The following is a 16661-nucleotide window of genomic DNA, read 5'->3' on the forward strand; positions in this document are numbered from 1 at the left end:
TATTTATTTACTCTGTCTTACCACAGTACAAAGCACATCCAATGTTTTTGAAACAACTCAGCCACTACACTTGGCAAAGCAAACAGTCTTATCTTACAGTTCACTCATGTCATGAGTTTGTTGATCAGAAATCAGGGCCAGTTTGGCTTCTTAGTCTGGAAGTAACATGGTTCTTCTATGCCAGTTCAGTGGACTTGAGGAATCCTCTGTAAGCTCCTATCAGGACCTGTGGTAGGCAAATGGCACCGTGCAAGGCTTTTCAGAGGCTCAGGTATATACATGCAGGTTTTTCCCATTGCCAGCAGATACTGTGGTATGAAAGAGAGATATACGAGGAGATCTGGGATAGCAAGGCCATTACTTCCATCTGCATAGGTTTCAGATAAATAGTTTCACGAAACTGCCTTTATCCTGGACCTGAGAGATGTCAACAAACATCTTACTTCACTGGCTGATTCAAGATCTGCAGCATAATGTCATATTAAAACAATGAAAGCCATCTTCTTCCCAAAGAGGTTTAATTCAGGGCACATACAAGATTGCTTCTAAAAAAACCCAACCTATCTGTGGTTCTATACTCTCATGCGCTCAGTATGGAGAGTTTCATTTGGTTCTGAGTGCTGCCTTAAGGCATTAAGTTCATTTTCACAAGGTTAGAATGTCATTGTCCAAACTGAGCCCTTTCTGAAGTTAATGTGATTTTTACCCATTTGAGCAGCGTGCTCAGTAGCTGTTTCTAACAAGAAAGTTCTATCAGCAAAAGTTGGGAGCTTGCTTTTAATAAAATGTTGTGATTTACATCTAATTTAGATAGATGACTGTTATTACTGCTGGAGTAAGAACACTTATGCCTCAATTCACTCTGGAAAAGTATCAGAACCGGGTTCTCATGAGCAATGAATAGTATGCTTAGGAAAGAACAGGCACAGCTCTAGTGGTGAGGCAGCCAGCCATCTTCACATAATCTTTACTTGCAGAGAGGTTCAATCTGTTAAGCAAGAGAAGGACATTGTTTTTATGGAAGAAGTCTTTCAGTGCTTGTAATATCCCTTCCATTATTCCATAAATTGTGTCGTATTTGGGTGTCTGTATTTCAAGAATGTTGCTGTTTCATACTGTAAAGACACCGTTGTGAAAATCCATTGTAATAGAGTTATAGACTTTAACATAAAGAAGATACAGGAAAATGCTTACTTACAAAATTGTTTCTTCATGTAAAAAGCCCAGAGCACTAGTTGAGCAGGCAGATGAAGTTTCTGGATGGAGATAGAAATTGCCAGCTGAAGTCTTTGGCCTGTTAGGTGAAATTTAGCATCCTCTGCAGAAGGAAAAGCTTGTGTTTTTTCCTCTGAATGTGTGACAACCCACAATTTAGGGAAGATTTGAGTTATTCTGGCTGTGAAAGTAGCCATAATTGCAGTTTCCTGTTAGCAGCAACTGACAGGTCTGATTATGCCTCCTAGCTGCAAGACTGAAATCCTTGGTCTGGTAGATTTGTGAGACGTGTTGTTGAAAGAAAGGAATAAATACTCTTTGCTTTTGATAAATATTATCAAAATCATTGGTCCTTACTAAACTGCTACAGAATAAACAATATGTTCACCTGGCAGAACTTGTGTGTGTTGCCACTAGAGTAATTTCTCTTTTCATGTAGGTAAAATACACTGCATGAGTTAAAGGCCTTTGGTTTAAATTCTCATCTGTTGCTCTGGTTTTTGTTACAGCTGCAGCTGGGAAGGGTGACTCGGGTTCAGAAGCACCGGAAGATCCTGAGGGCAGCAAGAGACTTGGCACTAGACACCCTTATAATTGAGTATCGAGGGAAGGTTATGTTACGGCAGCAATTCGAGGTCAATGGGCATTTCTTCAAAAAGTAAGAGTACTATGAAGTGACTAGTATGAGAGCATCATGGCATGGAGAGGCTAATGTCTCTTGTGGGATAATGCACTCTAACAGGGCCCTTGTCAGCTGGGCCATCCACAGAAATGGGAAATGAAATGTACAACCTCAGCCTGATGCTGTTTATGGACCCAAACCCCTCTGAAGTAGATCTGTTAGACTGTGATGATGGAAGTGCTTAAACATCCAGAGCAATAGTTCTGATGGAAGTGCTTTTTCCAGTGAAGTGAGGGGGATGCCTGTTGTAAATGTCATGGGAATTGGGTATTTGGGGATTGAGACCTTCTGTTACTTCTCCAGGCCATATCCCTTTGTGCTGTTCTACTCCAAGTTCAATGGCGTTGAAATGTGTGTTGATGCCCGCACCTTTGGTAACGACGCCAGGTTCATCAGGCGGTCCTGCACTCCAAATGCAGAGGTAAATTCTCTCTTCTTCATCACTCTAATGGCAAATCCATGTTTAATGCATTCCTTTTTTATGAATATTCAAATTTTAAATGCAGTAAATGGGGTAAATTCTCTGCATCTCATGCTTGTTTGATGGTTTATACTAGGAAGATGAGAATGTTTGGGAACCCAAGGGTTGTTTTTTTTCTTTTGTTTGTTTGGAAGGAAAAGGTTTCTTTTATGGCTTTTCTTTGGCTGCAGAGTGAGTTAGGGTAAGCAGGTTGGTAGTAAGTGAAAAACACAGGATGAGACGAGAAGTGAAGCAGGCTTTTCCCTATGGAGAATTTTGGGTAATCATTCATGGAATAAATAAGAGCTACTTTGCAGAGGAGCCTTCCCTCTTGGAAATAAGAAGTGCAACTTGTGGAGATGTTAGTTTCTCTCTACTTTGTTTAACAAGGTTCGTCATGTGATTGCTGATGGGATGATCCACCTGTGTATCTATGCTGTTGCCACCATTGCCAAGGACACAGAGGTTACCATCGCCTTTGACTATGAGTACAACATCTGGTGAGTCCTTCACCTCGCCCAGGAGCTCTCCACTGCCCTCCTGGACTGGACATCTTCCTCCAGCCCTTTCCTCGCATTCTACATTTTGCTCCGTTTTCTACTGAATTGCATTTTCCGGCTATTCTGTCCAGTTCTGCTGGCATATTCTCCAATAGAGGCCATAAGGTAGCCTGCTGTCCTTGCTTTGGCACGTGGTGAGATGTTTAGTAGGAGATGCATTGAATGTCTCTGTAGAAGGGTTGAGAAATGAAGAGTGACACGAATTATGTTTGTGTTTTGGAGCAGCAACTATAAAGTGGACTGTGCGTGTCACAAGGGGAACCGGAATTGCCCTGTGCAGAAACGTAGCCCAAATGCTGCAGAACACCTACCTCCACCTGTTTTAGGCACACTGATTGGGGCAGAAACACGCCGACGGAAAGCCCGTCGAAAGGAGCTGGAAATGGAACAGCAGGGCATGGCTTCGGATGAGAACAGCAGTCAGCAAACAGAGGAAGTTCCTGAGGGACCTGCAGCAGTCAGTGACAATGAGGTAAAGCCCTTGACACCGTTATATATGTTTTTATCATTCAGTGGTGTGGAATCTGATGCGCTACAGTGCTGGGATCTTCAGAACAGCAATTGCAGGAGGCCTTTTTTAAGCCTTTAGCACCTTAGACTATCATAGGAATCCTGATTAACTATGACAGTACCAGATCTTCTTTGACATACTAAATCTGGGCTTCTCTTTCAGGTAGCAGAGAAGGAGGAGAAGCAAGAAGGGGAGAAAGAGGAGCCTGGAGATGAACAGGGAGCTTTGGCCCACAGCCGACGGGCAAGTAACTTTCTTAGTCTGGGTATCATCCCCTTAGGACATGCTTCATGCAGTGGCCAACAGGTCTAAGTGATGAATTCACTTGTTTCAACACAAATTTCAACTGTCAGTGGTCTTCAGTAATTTGATTGAAAAAAAACAAAACCCAAAACCACCCAAAAAAACCCAGCCACACAGAGTGATTCCACAGGATTTATGTTAGAGCGCTGCAGATTAGAAGGGGAGTGTGTGTGTATATATATATTTCCTAATTGAAAGGCTTAACTGTTACTTTCAGAGCTATTCTATGCTCTAGAACATACCATTAAAAAGACAATCAGCACTAGATTCCAAAAAGATACATACACCCTTTTTGCATTCCTGCTGCCCTTTCTCTTGCCAGTACAGGAGTTTATGGAGCCATGTAGAATCAGAATAGTATGGGTCAGAAGGGACTTTTAAAGGTCATCTGGTCCATCCCTCTGTCATGGGCAGGACACCTTCCACTAGATGGTATGATGAACCAGGACCTGATTTCTGTCAAAACTTGACCTGTTTTAGTGGGTTAGGTGTGTTTTAATGTATATCTGTTCCCTGTATGGCTTCATAAATGTGTTGCCAAGTGGGAAAAGGGTAAGATCAAGTGGCAGAAGGATAGACCACAAACAGCATTGTTGGCACAAGTCAACAACATTTGCTGTGTTCTTTATTGGGAAATTCCTTTGTGCTTCCAAATCATTATTGTCGTAGTCAAGATATTCCGTAGTGCTCTTGGATCTTTGATAACACAGTCACTTCTCAGCCTTCTTCTATTCTGACTAAAGCTGTTTGCTTTCTCGTGCTTCTTACAGCACCTGGGATTGCTTGCTCCCTGGAACAGAATGCTTCATGCATGTGAATGGAGCTGTTCTGGCTCTATCCATTAAAAAAGAATTACACCCCCCTCCAAAACCACAAAAAACCCTAAACAAACCAAGGAAGAAGGAAAATGTGCTCCCATCCTTCTACCAACCAGCAAATGTATTGGGAACAAGGAGTTCCCTGTTTTTCATTTGTTCACCAAATCCCGTAATCTCCTGTCTTTCTCTAGTGGGAGATAGGGATCTTCCATGTGTAAATTTCCTGAGAATGCTTTAAATGTGGAGCTGGTGCAGCAAAGTGCAGAGCCGAGGGCCATCCCAGTGAGAGATCCTTGGCTTATCTCGTGGGGAGATAAAGCAGTCAGTTCCTACTGAAATCTGAATAGGAGCAGCCATCCATCAAGCTGCCCTTTAGCTTGGAGGGAAGATTTCATTCAGCAGAGAAGCTGATCTCTTCCTGGGATAGTGTAGTTCAGGAAGTGTTCGTTTCCTGTGAGCCTGTAAGCCCTGTTCCTGTGCGTGGCACCAGTTAATCTCCTTTAAGGAGATTCAGTTTTCTATACTTGGCACCAGGTAAATACATGTATCTGTAGATTTCACAGTGTCTGGCGTGGGGTTTTTTTGGTGTGATGGAATATTTTTGACCAGAAAACTGTAAAGGTCAGGCTGCTGTGGTTGAATACTCCTGTGTGCTTCAAAGTATTCTCCTCCATGGCAAGGTTCAGAAAGCACTTGACCCACATCTAAATATTCGCTTGATTTAGCCTGCGTTTTCTGCCAGTCTTTGTTGTACTGGGCCTTTTACATACATAATTCCAATTACTGCTGACACAGCTTGGTGATAGGATTTCCTGTTGTTTCTGTTTACCTAGTAAACACCTTTGGTTTTTGCCTCTATTCTCTCATATTCTCCTTTTCTTACCCACTATATAAGCTGCTTAGACAAGAGCTTTTATTTGTGAGCTGGGTGATCTCCTGACATCAGGGAATGAATGAATCTGGATCGTTTTAGTCAGTTTGTGCGGTGTTATACTTGCTGCAAATTACTGCTTCACTGCTATTGCCTCTGGCTTCTGTTTGCTTCTAATGTTTAGTCATTAGCGAGTAGCTCTTTTTGTTTCCAAGTTGTCTCTTCACTCTATTTATTCTTTCTTATGGTTTTTTGTTCTTCAAAGTCATGAATTTCCTTGCGGCTGTTTTATAAACTTAACTCAGTAGTATCTAAGTGGTCCTATTGAAGAACAAGGTCTAGTTCTTCTAGTTACTCTATGAACACATGATTATTTTGTTGTTCTGGGAAATTTGCTGCATTGGAAAATGCAAATATCTGGAAAGAGCTGCTTCTTTCTGTCCCCTTTCTGGCTCTTGTCATTGCTATTTGGCAGTTGTTCTCCTTCCTGTGCTGCATCCCATATCTGTTCTTGCCTCCTCCTCTTTATGTGCATGATTTGCAGTGCTGACATAAATTTACTCTTGTGTTCTAGTCCCGGGAAGACAGGAAGGTAGAAGCCATCATGCACATGTTTGAAAACTTGGAAAAGAGAAAGAGGAGACGAGAGCAACCCTCAGACCGTAACAGCACTGATGCTGAAATCACCATCAGTTCTGAAGCTCCTGAGTTGGAGGAAATGAAAACAGAGACTCCTGAAACTGAGGATGGAAGTTCAGCACAGAGTGCTAGTGCTGCTGCTGCTGCTGCTGCTCCTGCTGCTGCTCCTGCTCCTGCTCCTCCAAATGTTTCTAACAGTAACAGCAGTACCGGGGTGAACACACGACGGTCTTCACAAGTAATGGTAAGATGAAGATAGGATGGTTTAATAGCTTGTAGCAAGCTCAGATGCAGCAGATCTGATCATAAGATCATTCAGAATGGGAGGAGCTTCATGGGGTCTCTAATCCATTCTGCATCAGGCAGGATCAGCTCTGCGGTCAGCCCAGGTTGGCCAGGGTTTAACCAGCCTTGGCTTGAATACCTCTAAGGAGAGACCTCACAGTCCCTCTGGGAAACCTCTTCCAATTCATGACTGTTCTCATGGTGAAACAATTTTGCCTTGTATCCAGTCTGAACCTCTCATTTCAGTGTATGTACACGGATGTACCACTGCATGTTCTTGATGGCTTCAGTCTGGATGTAGGAACACTGCTCTTAGGTTCCCCTGAATTTTCTCAGGGCTGAACAAGCCCAGCTCCTTTACCAATTGGGCCCCTTATGTACTGGTGTGAGCTTAAGTTGGATGAGTAACTGCAGTGATTGAGGAATTCTTTGCCTTTTCTTTGTTTTTTCAGCCCGGTCTGCTTTGGATGCATGTGTTCTCATTATATGGCAGGGCCCAGACACTTAGCTGGAATGATTCATATCAGCTCAGATCAGGAATAAGACCAGTTGCCTTGAGACAAGTGGCAAGTTTCATACTGCTGCTTTCTTCCCTAAGACCAATGTCCTTGTTGTCCCCCCTTAAGAACACAGCAGACAAGGATAATGTGCCAGTGTTTTAGAAGGGTCCTCAAAGCCCATCTTAGGAGCCAGTAACAGTCTAACCAGATCTTGAGAGTCAGGTGGTGTCATTCAATAGATCTCAGTCCTTGATGCTGTATGCAGAGAAAAAGAATACACACAGAGGTGCCTGGACTAATGACACTTTATATTGTAGGATGCTGTCCCTGAAAAAGCAGTTGCTAAGCCAGCTCCACCAAAACCCTCCAGGCCTCGACCAAAAAGCCGCTTCTCTCGATACCGGACCAGTTCAGCACAGAGACTGAGGAGGCAGAAACAAGCCAGTTCCCAGCAAGCTGAACTCACACAGGCTGCTCCAGAGGAAGGAAGCACTGCCAGCTTGGTAACCACAGCAGATGTCAGCAATGTAGAAGGTCCAGGAGAAGGCAGACAGTTAACAGGATCTGACCCAGCTGCTACCCTGGCTGCAGGATCTCAGTCTAATCGAGCTGCAGTAAAGTACCCCAAAACTAAAAAGGTAAATATGATTGGGTGCTGAAACTGGAGGGGAAAAAAAGGTTTTATGTGGCCTTTGGGGAAAAGTTGGCTCAAGGGAAACAGTTCTTCAGAATAGTTGAAATTATGCGACTTTATTTTTTACCGTGGTATTTGTTCTGTAGTGGATAAGAGACCTCATCATGATTCAGAGTCTCTGCTCATCCCAGTACACACAAAGATCAGACAAAGAAATTAGTTAATCTTTATGGCAAATCTGTACAGACCTTAGACACCAGCAGGTGCAATCGAACAGGTCTCACTTCTGGGTACAGCAAAGAAGCTAGTGCCAACTGCCACATACTGGCCATTAGTGGCCATTAGCCAGTCATACATTTAGGCTTGCAGTTGATACTTTTGATATACAAATACGATACAGTTGATACTGCAGTTGAACAAGGTGATCAAGTTTTGGAAGAACCTTCAAATAAGATGAATAGAGCATAAAATTAAGAAGCTACTTGTGTGAAACTGGATTGCCTGTTGTGCCTGCAATAGATGAAAATTGGGTTTGACTCAGGACATCCTGGCTGTGTTCCTTCCTGTTGAGGATGGAGTGAGGTTTTAGCACACAGGCTGACCAGAGCACTGCTTCCCCATATGTCTTTGTGCCATATTGCCTTTCTTCACCTGTTCTAGTTGCATTGACATGTGTGTTTTCTCCTTCAGTATCTCGTTACGGAATGGCTGAATGACAAGGCAGAGAAGCAGGAGTGCCCTATTGAATGTCCTCTGCGCATTACTACAGACCCAACAGTTTTGGCAACTACCCTGAATATGTTGCCAGGTCTTGTCCACTCCCCGCTGATTTGTACCACACCTAAACACTACATTCGTTTTGGTTCACCTTTCAACCCCGAGAGACGGCGAAGGCCCTTTCTGTTGGATGGAATTTACAGCTCCTGTAAAAAGGTATGTTTGCTCAGGTCTCCCCGTCAGGAGCTCTGTAGTCAGCAAGCTCTTACTAGCTTCGCTGTAAAGTCATTGTCTTCTTTGGGCCTATTTCCATGTGTTCCTGCTGAGCTGGCCTTACCTGGTGTGTCTATGCAGTCTCCAGGCTATGGCTGCTGATGCCCTCCTAGCCAGGGTTCAGTCTTCATCCTGGCCTTTTACCAGGCAGAACAACTGTTCCGTGACTCTCCTCTTAGAAACATGTACTTTCAAATCTGCAGTGGCTGTTTATTATCCAGTATATGTGATTCAAGAGTTTTAGTCATTGCCTTTAGAATGTTTTATGTTACCACTTTCACAGTCAGAGCATGGTTGGCATTGTGGGGATAAGACAGTGTTGCAAAAGACCTCAGGAATACATTGCCTCAGTCAAGATCCATTGTCTTTGGAGAGCCTTTGTTGTTTAGTCTTGCCTGTTTGCAAGAGCAAGCCCACAACTCTTTATTTGGGATCATAGACTATCTACAACAGATACTTGTGGCTGTGCAGGAAGCCTGAAACAAGCCCAGCTGAGGACTTCATTCCCCAGAGATGGTATGTGGCCATGCTAGCAGTTACCCATCACAGGGAAACAGTAGTCCTAGTTAGTTTGCTCAGTCAGGTTTCTATCAGAATCCATCTTGCCTATTGCCTGTCAGCTTTGCTCACTGGCTCTTCCAGTTTCTGTGTGATTGCTTGAGAACGATGTTATAGAAATCCTTTCTGATCTTCCACCCTTGGTAGCTTTCACAGCCAGGTACCATGGCCTGGTTTCTTTGTCTTTCTTTGAGGGAGTTTTTCCAGGGAGAAGCTTTGGACTTTATTGTTTCCACCTTCAGCCAATTTGTTGTTGTGCCCTAACAGGCACCTACAAAAAGAAGCCAAGGTCTCTCTTGGGTATTTCCTTCACAGGTCAAGCTCTTGATCGTATATACTCATATGAAGTACTCACATTTTGATTCATATATACTCATATGAACAAAGCCGTGTTTGTTTCTATGTGTCTGCACAATCTCCCCATGCATCTTTAATCTGAGAACTTCAAGGTTTGAGCTGCTTTTTTTGAACCATAACAGTGTCTTTGAGCCTCAGGGCAGAGAGAAGCATTGAGAGCAAACCTGTCAGAGCTATTCTGAGTCGCATGTCTGCTGTGTTTGCTGTACAACCAGCCAGCAGCAAGCTCACAAGTCAGTGGCAACTGTTGTCACAGAGCAAGTCTTCCAATCTGTTGCTTCAGTTGGCTATTTTCTAGTCATGCAATAATTCTCACTGCTGGAGAGGGAATGGCCTAGTCTCACTCTGGATGACTTCCATTTAATCTACATCTTTCCTGAAGCCAAATGTCCAAAACAGGATGTTGTGTTGAAGCTGGGACGTTTTCAGAGCAGAGTTGCTCTGCGTCTTGTAGCCTACACCCATTTTGTCCATCCCAGGATGATGACTGAGTTTTCTTTGACAGGGTGATGTAGATTCCTGTTCAGTTTATGATTTACTACATTTGTTAGAACAACCCATTAGTTTTCTAGCCCTTAATTTTCTCCAGAACAGACGTTGCAGAAAGTAATTTGTTAGATTTCTACCTTTTGAAGGGAAATGATCCATAACTGTTCAAGTGGTTTCATCCACTTTTGTAGGAGTTCCCGAGGTTTTTTCATGGAGAATACTTGGTAGCATTCAGTGGTTTCATCACTGACAGTCTGGAAATGTAGAAAAAGTCTCTGCTCACATTCAGGAATGTTTAGAAAGCTCTCGCAGGGAAGACCCCCCTCTCAGCCAGCTGAGGTCTAGAAATGGCACAGAACTTGATGACTTTGCTCTCTCAAGACCTGGTCTTTGTCTTGCCTGCTCAGTCAAGAAGGTTGATTTATAAAGGCTGTTGAATAGATCATATATTTTCTTGGATTGTCAGCAGGCCTCTTCCTTAAACTATTGAGGACTGTGCCAAAACCCCTCAGCTGATGATCTCAGTTTGCATCCAGAAGCTGCCAATGTCTGAACCTCACAAGGAAACTGAACTGTATAACCTGCTCACATTAGTCACACAGTGTACAGTGACTTGGCTGTCAGATCAGATCCCCATCTGAGGTAGCAGTGCTCCAGACTGGCTGGCACTTCTCGCTTTTCCTGGTGGCCACAGTGGAACCCACTGAGTTGTATTTGATCAGAGAAGAAGCATCTGCTGTACAGTAGTGGAAACCGTCAAAATAGGTTCTGTCACCTGCTCTTCATTCACACCTTCCAAGTTTTTCATTGGATGATTGTGGCCACTGAGTTTCTGATGTTTTGAGGAATCATAAGTCATGTACGTGTATCAAAAATGGGATGCGTATTGCTGGTGTGCAGAAGAACTGTGGATGTCTGAAAGGTGACTTATGATTATAAACCTCTCTGGGAGAAGAGGCTGGTAAAGTGACTCCAACAACACGAGTGCAAATCACTGTTTGCTTTTCTTCAGCAATTTGCTGTCATTTTACTGAATCACCTGGGTGTTCTCCCTTACATTGTGGTTGTTATTTTTTATAGTAAAGCAAGCAAAGGTTTCCTGCCTGCCATCAGGAATTGGTTTGTATCAAGATCCAGGGCAGATTTGCCGAGACTTCAATTCATGCTCACTTGCATGAGATGTTAAACATTCCTTATTGTCTGTATTCAGAAGACCACTGTGACTTTCATCTCTTTTATTAGCAGCTGAGGAAAAGATTTGCCTTTATTATTCTCTTCTTGGTTTACCCCCCTTGGAAACTGCTGCTTACATTTTATCACAGTTTTTTCTTTGCTTTTTGTCTCTGGCAGCAAGCACGGTCCTGGAAGAATTGTTATGTGATTAAACTCAGCCATTTCTCTGCTGGAATTGTTACAGCAGAGTCTGTGTTAAGCTCTAATATGCCTTAGTGGAGCAGGGGGACAATGTGTGTGTGCTCCTGGGCAGGAAACAGCTTTTATTGCAAAAATCAGGGTTTTAAGATAGTTCATCATATTTAACTCCTTTTTCTTTTAATTAAGATTCCTTGTTATAGTTTTTAGCTGCCTGAGTTTTGCATTTTATCTATTTATAATTTACTCTCTATTTATCTTTGTGTTATTGCTGAAGACTGATGATGCCCAGAACACATCATGAGCGCACAGTCAGCCCCATCACAGTAGGTGGTAGGCTCTGTGCTAACTGCTGTGTTCTAACAGATTCCTGTCTGAGCACACCTGAAGGAGGTAACAGCAGCGTTCTGAGCAGTCTGCCTGCTGCACTGAGGTGTAGGAGTTTGAATACATCCTGCAAAACAACATAGAAAGTACTAGAGGGTTTGCACGTTTATGCAGTCTCGTTCTGTTTCAGCGCTGGATCAAACAAGCTCTGGAAGAGGGGATGACTCAGACCTCACCAGCTCCACAAGAGAACAGAACCCAATGTCTATACCAAAGTAACGAGAGCAGCAGTTCTTCGAGCATCTGCAAAGATGACGCAGGTAAGTGCTCAGCACCAGTAGTGTGGGCCCTTGAGTGAAACTGGGGAAGCTGATGAATAACAAAAGCAGCTGTGCAGGATGTGATCTTAGTGTGTACTCCTGCTCGATGGCACAGCTCTATACAGGTGAGAATGATGCTTTGCCCTTTATTCAGTTTTCTGCAGACCCATTCTAGCTTGACTGTGTGTGAAGCTTCTCAGTATTCTATGGAAAGATAATCACTTTATCTTGCTTTATCGACCTCAGTGCTGTGTGATGCTTAGTCCAATAGAGGTAAAAACCAAAAAAGAGTACAATATCATCTCTTTTCAGCAGGGTGCTGTTAGATGGACGAATAAACATCTACTGACTATAGGAAGATATAGCAAAGTCTCACAGGCATGTAGGTAATGAGCAAATTATTAAGTCTCAAAGATGGAGGAGCTAAAATCTGTGAGTAAAGCAGCAGAATGGTTAAATATTGTGTCTGAATCTTTCTACAGAGAAAGAGGGTGAAGATCTGCCCAGTCAGGGATCAGTTTTCCAAGGACAACAGAGACAGGAAGCTAGACATCATGCAGAAAATACAGAATTGATTACTGAAAAGTTAGATGAATAGGAACTGGACAGAATGCCAGAACCAATAGATGCACGTCCCTGAGCAAGACCTGAAGAAGAAACAACTGAACTGCAGCATTTACTGAATACTTTTATTTTTTTCTTCAAACTGAGCATCAAAACAGATATTATTTTGACTATGGGTAGGCCTAAGGGAAAGGCATTAATCCTTTGTGGGAGTGAAAAGTGTTTGGGCTGTATTGATGTAGCTTATAGGCAACTGTTAGGTTCAGGTAATAACTGAGCTGCCTGTGGTTGTAGCAGTGACAGTGACATGTCCTCTGACCCCTTTCCTCTTTCTATCCCTTCCTGTCTTCCTATCTCCCTCTTGTGCTTGCTTCTGCTTGAGATACTTCCTTTGCTTGTTCACTGTATGTTCCTGATTATGTATTGTTCCGTTATTGTACCTAGACATGTCTCAGGATTGGTATGGAAGTACTTCAGAGGTACTTCATTTTGAGGAACCTTTCATAGTCACATTGGAGACTCATGGGCTCCATTTGGGTTGGGAATAGGGGGCAGGAGATGGCGTGTGGTTTGCACGTGGTTAATGGTGAAGGTTAATGGTTGAGCCCTGTCCTCAGCTCAGTCTGTTTTTCAGACTTGCTGAGTCCCCTGAAGAAATGGAAGTCTCGCTACTTGATGGAGCAGAATGTGAAGAAGTTGCTGAGGCCGCTGTCTCCCGTCACCCCTCCACCTCCCATCCCTTCAGTTCCTGGCTCGGCGAGCCCACAGCTGGCTACACCCAGCTCATCACTGCCGGGAGAGGAGGAGAGTCGCAATGGTTATGGCGTCATGTTCTCACCAATTCCTTCTCTGGCTGCTAGTCGCTGCAATACTCCACTACAGTTCGAGGTAAATCTGACCAGGGACTGGGAGTGCTAAAAAGTATGGAACTGGGGTATTTGCAGCAGAGGTAGCACTACAGACACCTTCCTTTCTGACAATGCGGTTATGTTGCTGAGCAGCATCACAGCATCTCTCAAGCACTGCTGCCTTTCTCCTCTACTCCATTTCTGGCCAGAACTCCTGCTCTGGTCAAACCTTGCTGCAGCCCAGCCTCCCTTCACTTTGTAGCTACCATTATAACACTGATATCATTCTCTTCTCCACTTCTGCACAGTAGCTCCCAAGTTTTGCAGACTTTTCAGTGTTCTTTAGTCATCTTCCCCAGTCCAGATCTCTGTGCCAATGTGGCTAGTAGAATGTCTGTGGAAGTTCACTCTATAGTGTTTTGGAGATGTTTCACCTTTTGGGGAAACCCAAGCTTTCTGCCTTGTTCTCAGGCTGTTGTAAATGGCTTTCTCTATACTTCATGGTGCAAACACTTATCTGACATCATGAGAAATAGAAAGAATAAGATGCTTTTCTTAACATTTGTGTTCTGTTTTGGGTGCTAAGTTATGGCATGAAGCACAGTAGCCCAGTCCTGTCTCTGTGCTTCCAGGAAGCTTTAGAAGCTATTTAACGGATGGAGTTGTCATCCCAGGCTGTTTCCCGGGATACTCCATTTAGAATAGCTATTGCTAACCTCTGTGCTTATTTTTCCATTGGTTTATTTTGCTTCTTGACTTAAGTAGATGAATAACAAAATGCTTTTCTCTTCTCTAGAACGTCTCCTCCCCTGAGAATTCCCCTGCGCACAGGCCTGAGTCCATGTCACCCGAGGTAGTTATCACACTGTCTTGATTACGTTTGAGGCCAGAGTGTGTGTGTGCTTATGTGTGTATTGAGGCAATGGTGGGAGGGGAGAGGTGAGGAGTGTGGAAGTGAGTGGGAATAAGGGTGGAGCATTAGTCACAATAAGGCTGAGGAGAGTTTTCAGGGTTATCACAAAAGAGCAAACAAATTGAAGACTGGAATTTATTATTCACTTGGCACTGATGGGAAGCAGGCAGTGTGAGGTCTTGGTATGTCTCAGCTACTGAGGTGAAGGCCAGGTCTCACGACCCTGGAATTGCCATCATCAACTTCAGCCCCAGCCCAGCAGATAAGTGCTGTGTGATATTTACTCAGTGGCAGCAAAATGCCTATGGAGGGAGGAAAGGGAAAGCATTCACGACTAGTTTTGAGTTAGGAGGACACTGTGGTGCACCTGACCTGCTCCCTTCAGCCTGGATTTATCACCTGTTCACTTGCAGACTTTCAAACGTTGAGGTGATGCCAGAAAGTAGGATTTTGTTTACCTGTTGGCCTGTTGTAAAACATGAGGTGAAGTATTCAGAGCCTGTTTCATTGCAGAAAGTATGTGCTCATCTCCAATGTAGCAGAGGAAGCGTTCTCAGCAGCAGCAGTAGGGCAGAGCTGGTGCCTAGTGCTGCTGTGTTTTTCCCTAAGCACTGTAGTCCTGCAAAGAGGTTGAAATCTTGTCAGTTATGCTCATTGTCTGAGATCCTGACATATTAACACGGTGAAGGAGATGATTATGCAGTTGCCCTGGAGGGTTTTTGGCACTTCAGGCAGATAAATGGAGATACTGTTGTATCAGTGCCTAGTGCTCCGGAAACTGTGATAGCACAAAGATGATGCCATTATGGTTTTGTTAGAGAATGTAGCATGTAGAAATGCAGTATAAATTAAATGAATGTACTATTGTTAGAGATTTCCAAAGCTCACAATAAGTGAAAACAAATGGCTTGGATATCCTGGTCATTTTATTGTTAGGAAGTTAATAGTGGCTGACTTGGGACAGCCAGGAATTGGCTAATAGAACAACAAATGGACAGCAGATCTTTCTGTTTTCTCCCCAGAATGAACCCAGTTAGTACTCTGCATTGCCATCAACTTTGGGACATATGAGGCCATTGTGAAAATGCTTTTTTCTCTTCATTGACTGCTCAGGCATAGTGCTGACCCTTATTCTCTTGCTGCAGTAGAACTGCTGAAGGAAAAAGCCTACCTTGCGCTGGATAGCTAAACTGATTCTTAGTTTCAGTCACTTCTTGTAGAATGAGTGAAATAGTGCAGGAAAGGACCAAAGAGGGGATCCAAAAGGAACTGAGAAGCAGTAAGCAAGCATTGTACAGAGCGCTTTCTGACTTAATTTTCTCTCCCTACCCTTGCCTGACCCTTTCGCTGACTTCCCACCCCCTCCTGTATCCCTCTCGGATTTTCCAGCTCTGCGTCCGATCCGACTTGGATTTGAAGGGTGGGTACGTGGATTCCAGTGCAAACACCTGCCCAGAACGGCCGTTGCTGCTCAACTTTGGATCCTCTGATGTGGCTCCACAACCCTCCATAAACTCTACTTCAGAGATGAACTTCCCAGGGAAAAGTGGGGAAGCACAGATGCTGCTACGAAGCTCTGATCAGGCTTTTCGGACAGAGTTTAATTTAATGTATGCCTTCTCCCCATTGAACGCTATGCCACGTGTGGATGGGTTGTTGCAGGGATCTCCTCCTTTGGGGGAGAGGAAGCCAGTGAATTCGGAAGCAGGATGCTGCAGCTCTCCTGCTGAAGGGTATTTCAGCAGACACGAGTCAGGGCTGCTAAAAGAGACAGTGCATGGATCCATGTCACCCTGCAGCGAGAGGGCTTGTGAAGGTGTCAGATCTGCTCCTCAGAATCCTCCACAAAGGAAGAAGGCAAGTATTCCTGTAAAAGGAAGTCTTAGGTTGTAGGAACCTGAGTGGGAACAGTAAGCACCATGGAAAGACTTACAGGGAGAACAAAGAGAGCAGAATACAACTAAAATATAGTCTGGGCAAGTAATCCAAGCAGCCAGTGCCTGGATGAAAACAATCTAAACGTTGTTAAGAGAGTGAGCTGCCCTTTAGGCAGGATTTTGATGTGAGAGGTGAAAGAAAAAGTTCACAATGAAAATACCTCTTCTAGGAGTTGTTTAACTGAGACGAGACCCAGAGGAATAACAGTGCAGCCGTACTAGCTGGTGGAGGTGTTATTTACCAGGATGGAAAGAGTTCTTACTGGGTCTAATATTTGAAAAGAAAACATAGGCTGTTTATTAGAACATATTAGGACATTGCTATGGAAACAGTAACATGGCAAGAAAAGTAGATGCAGGTTGTTACTGAAATTTTAGCTCTTTAAAAGTAAAACTACATGAGTATTGTTTAAAGAAAACAAATGTGTATTGGTTTCTAACTCAGATCACTTGTATGAGTGTCCAGCTGAATGGAATGTCTTATTTCTATTCCATTTCTGGAGGGTTTT

At 43.6% G+C, this 16661-nt stretch overlaps 1 protein-coding gene across 3 annotated transcripts in view; it reads left to right on the plus strand.

Moving 5' to 3' along the window:
• Positions 1-16661, plus strand: part of SETD5 (SET domain containing 5) — a 63696-nt gene that overhangs the window by 37321 nt on the left and 9714 nt on the right. For all 3 annotated transcript variants that reach the window (XR_010614383.1, XM_065687594.1, XM_065687593.1), the window contains exons 8-19: positions 1725-1873; positions 2201-2318; positions 2748-2857; positions 3143-3389; positions 3591-3671; positions 5995-6303; positions 7162-7482; positions 8169-8411; positions 11761-11890; positions 13089-13342; positions 14099-14155; positions 15605-16072. Coding sequence is in view for 2 of the 3 variants with exons in the window: in XM_065687594.1 (XP_065543666.1) it covers positions 1725-1873; positions 2201-2318; positions 2748-2857; positions 3143-3389; positions 3591-3671; positions 5995-6303; positions 7162-7482; positions 8169-8411; positions 11761-11890; positions 13089-13342; positions 14099-14155; positions 15605-16072 (2487 nt within the window). In the remaining variant the exon portion in view is untranslated. The remainder of the gene's footprint in view (positions 1-1724; positions 1874-2200; positions 2319-2747; positions 2858-3142; positions 3390-3590; positions 3672-5994; positions 6304-7161; positions 7483-8168; positions 8412-11760; positions 11891-13088; positions 13343-14098; positions 14156-15604; positions 16073-16661) is intronic.

This window comes from Lathamus discolor, chromosome 7 (assembly GCF_037157495.1).
Source record: "Lathamus discolor isolate bLatDis1 chromosome 7, bLatDis1.hap1, whole genome shotgun sequence".
In the NCBI taxonomy this organism is placed as follows: Eukaryota; Metazoa; Chordata; class Aves; order Psittaciformes; family Psittacidae; genus Lathamus; species Lathamus discolor.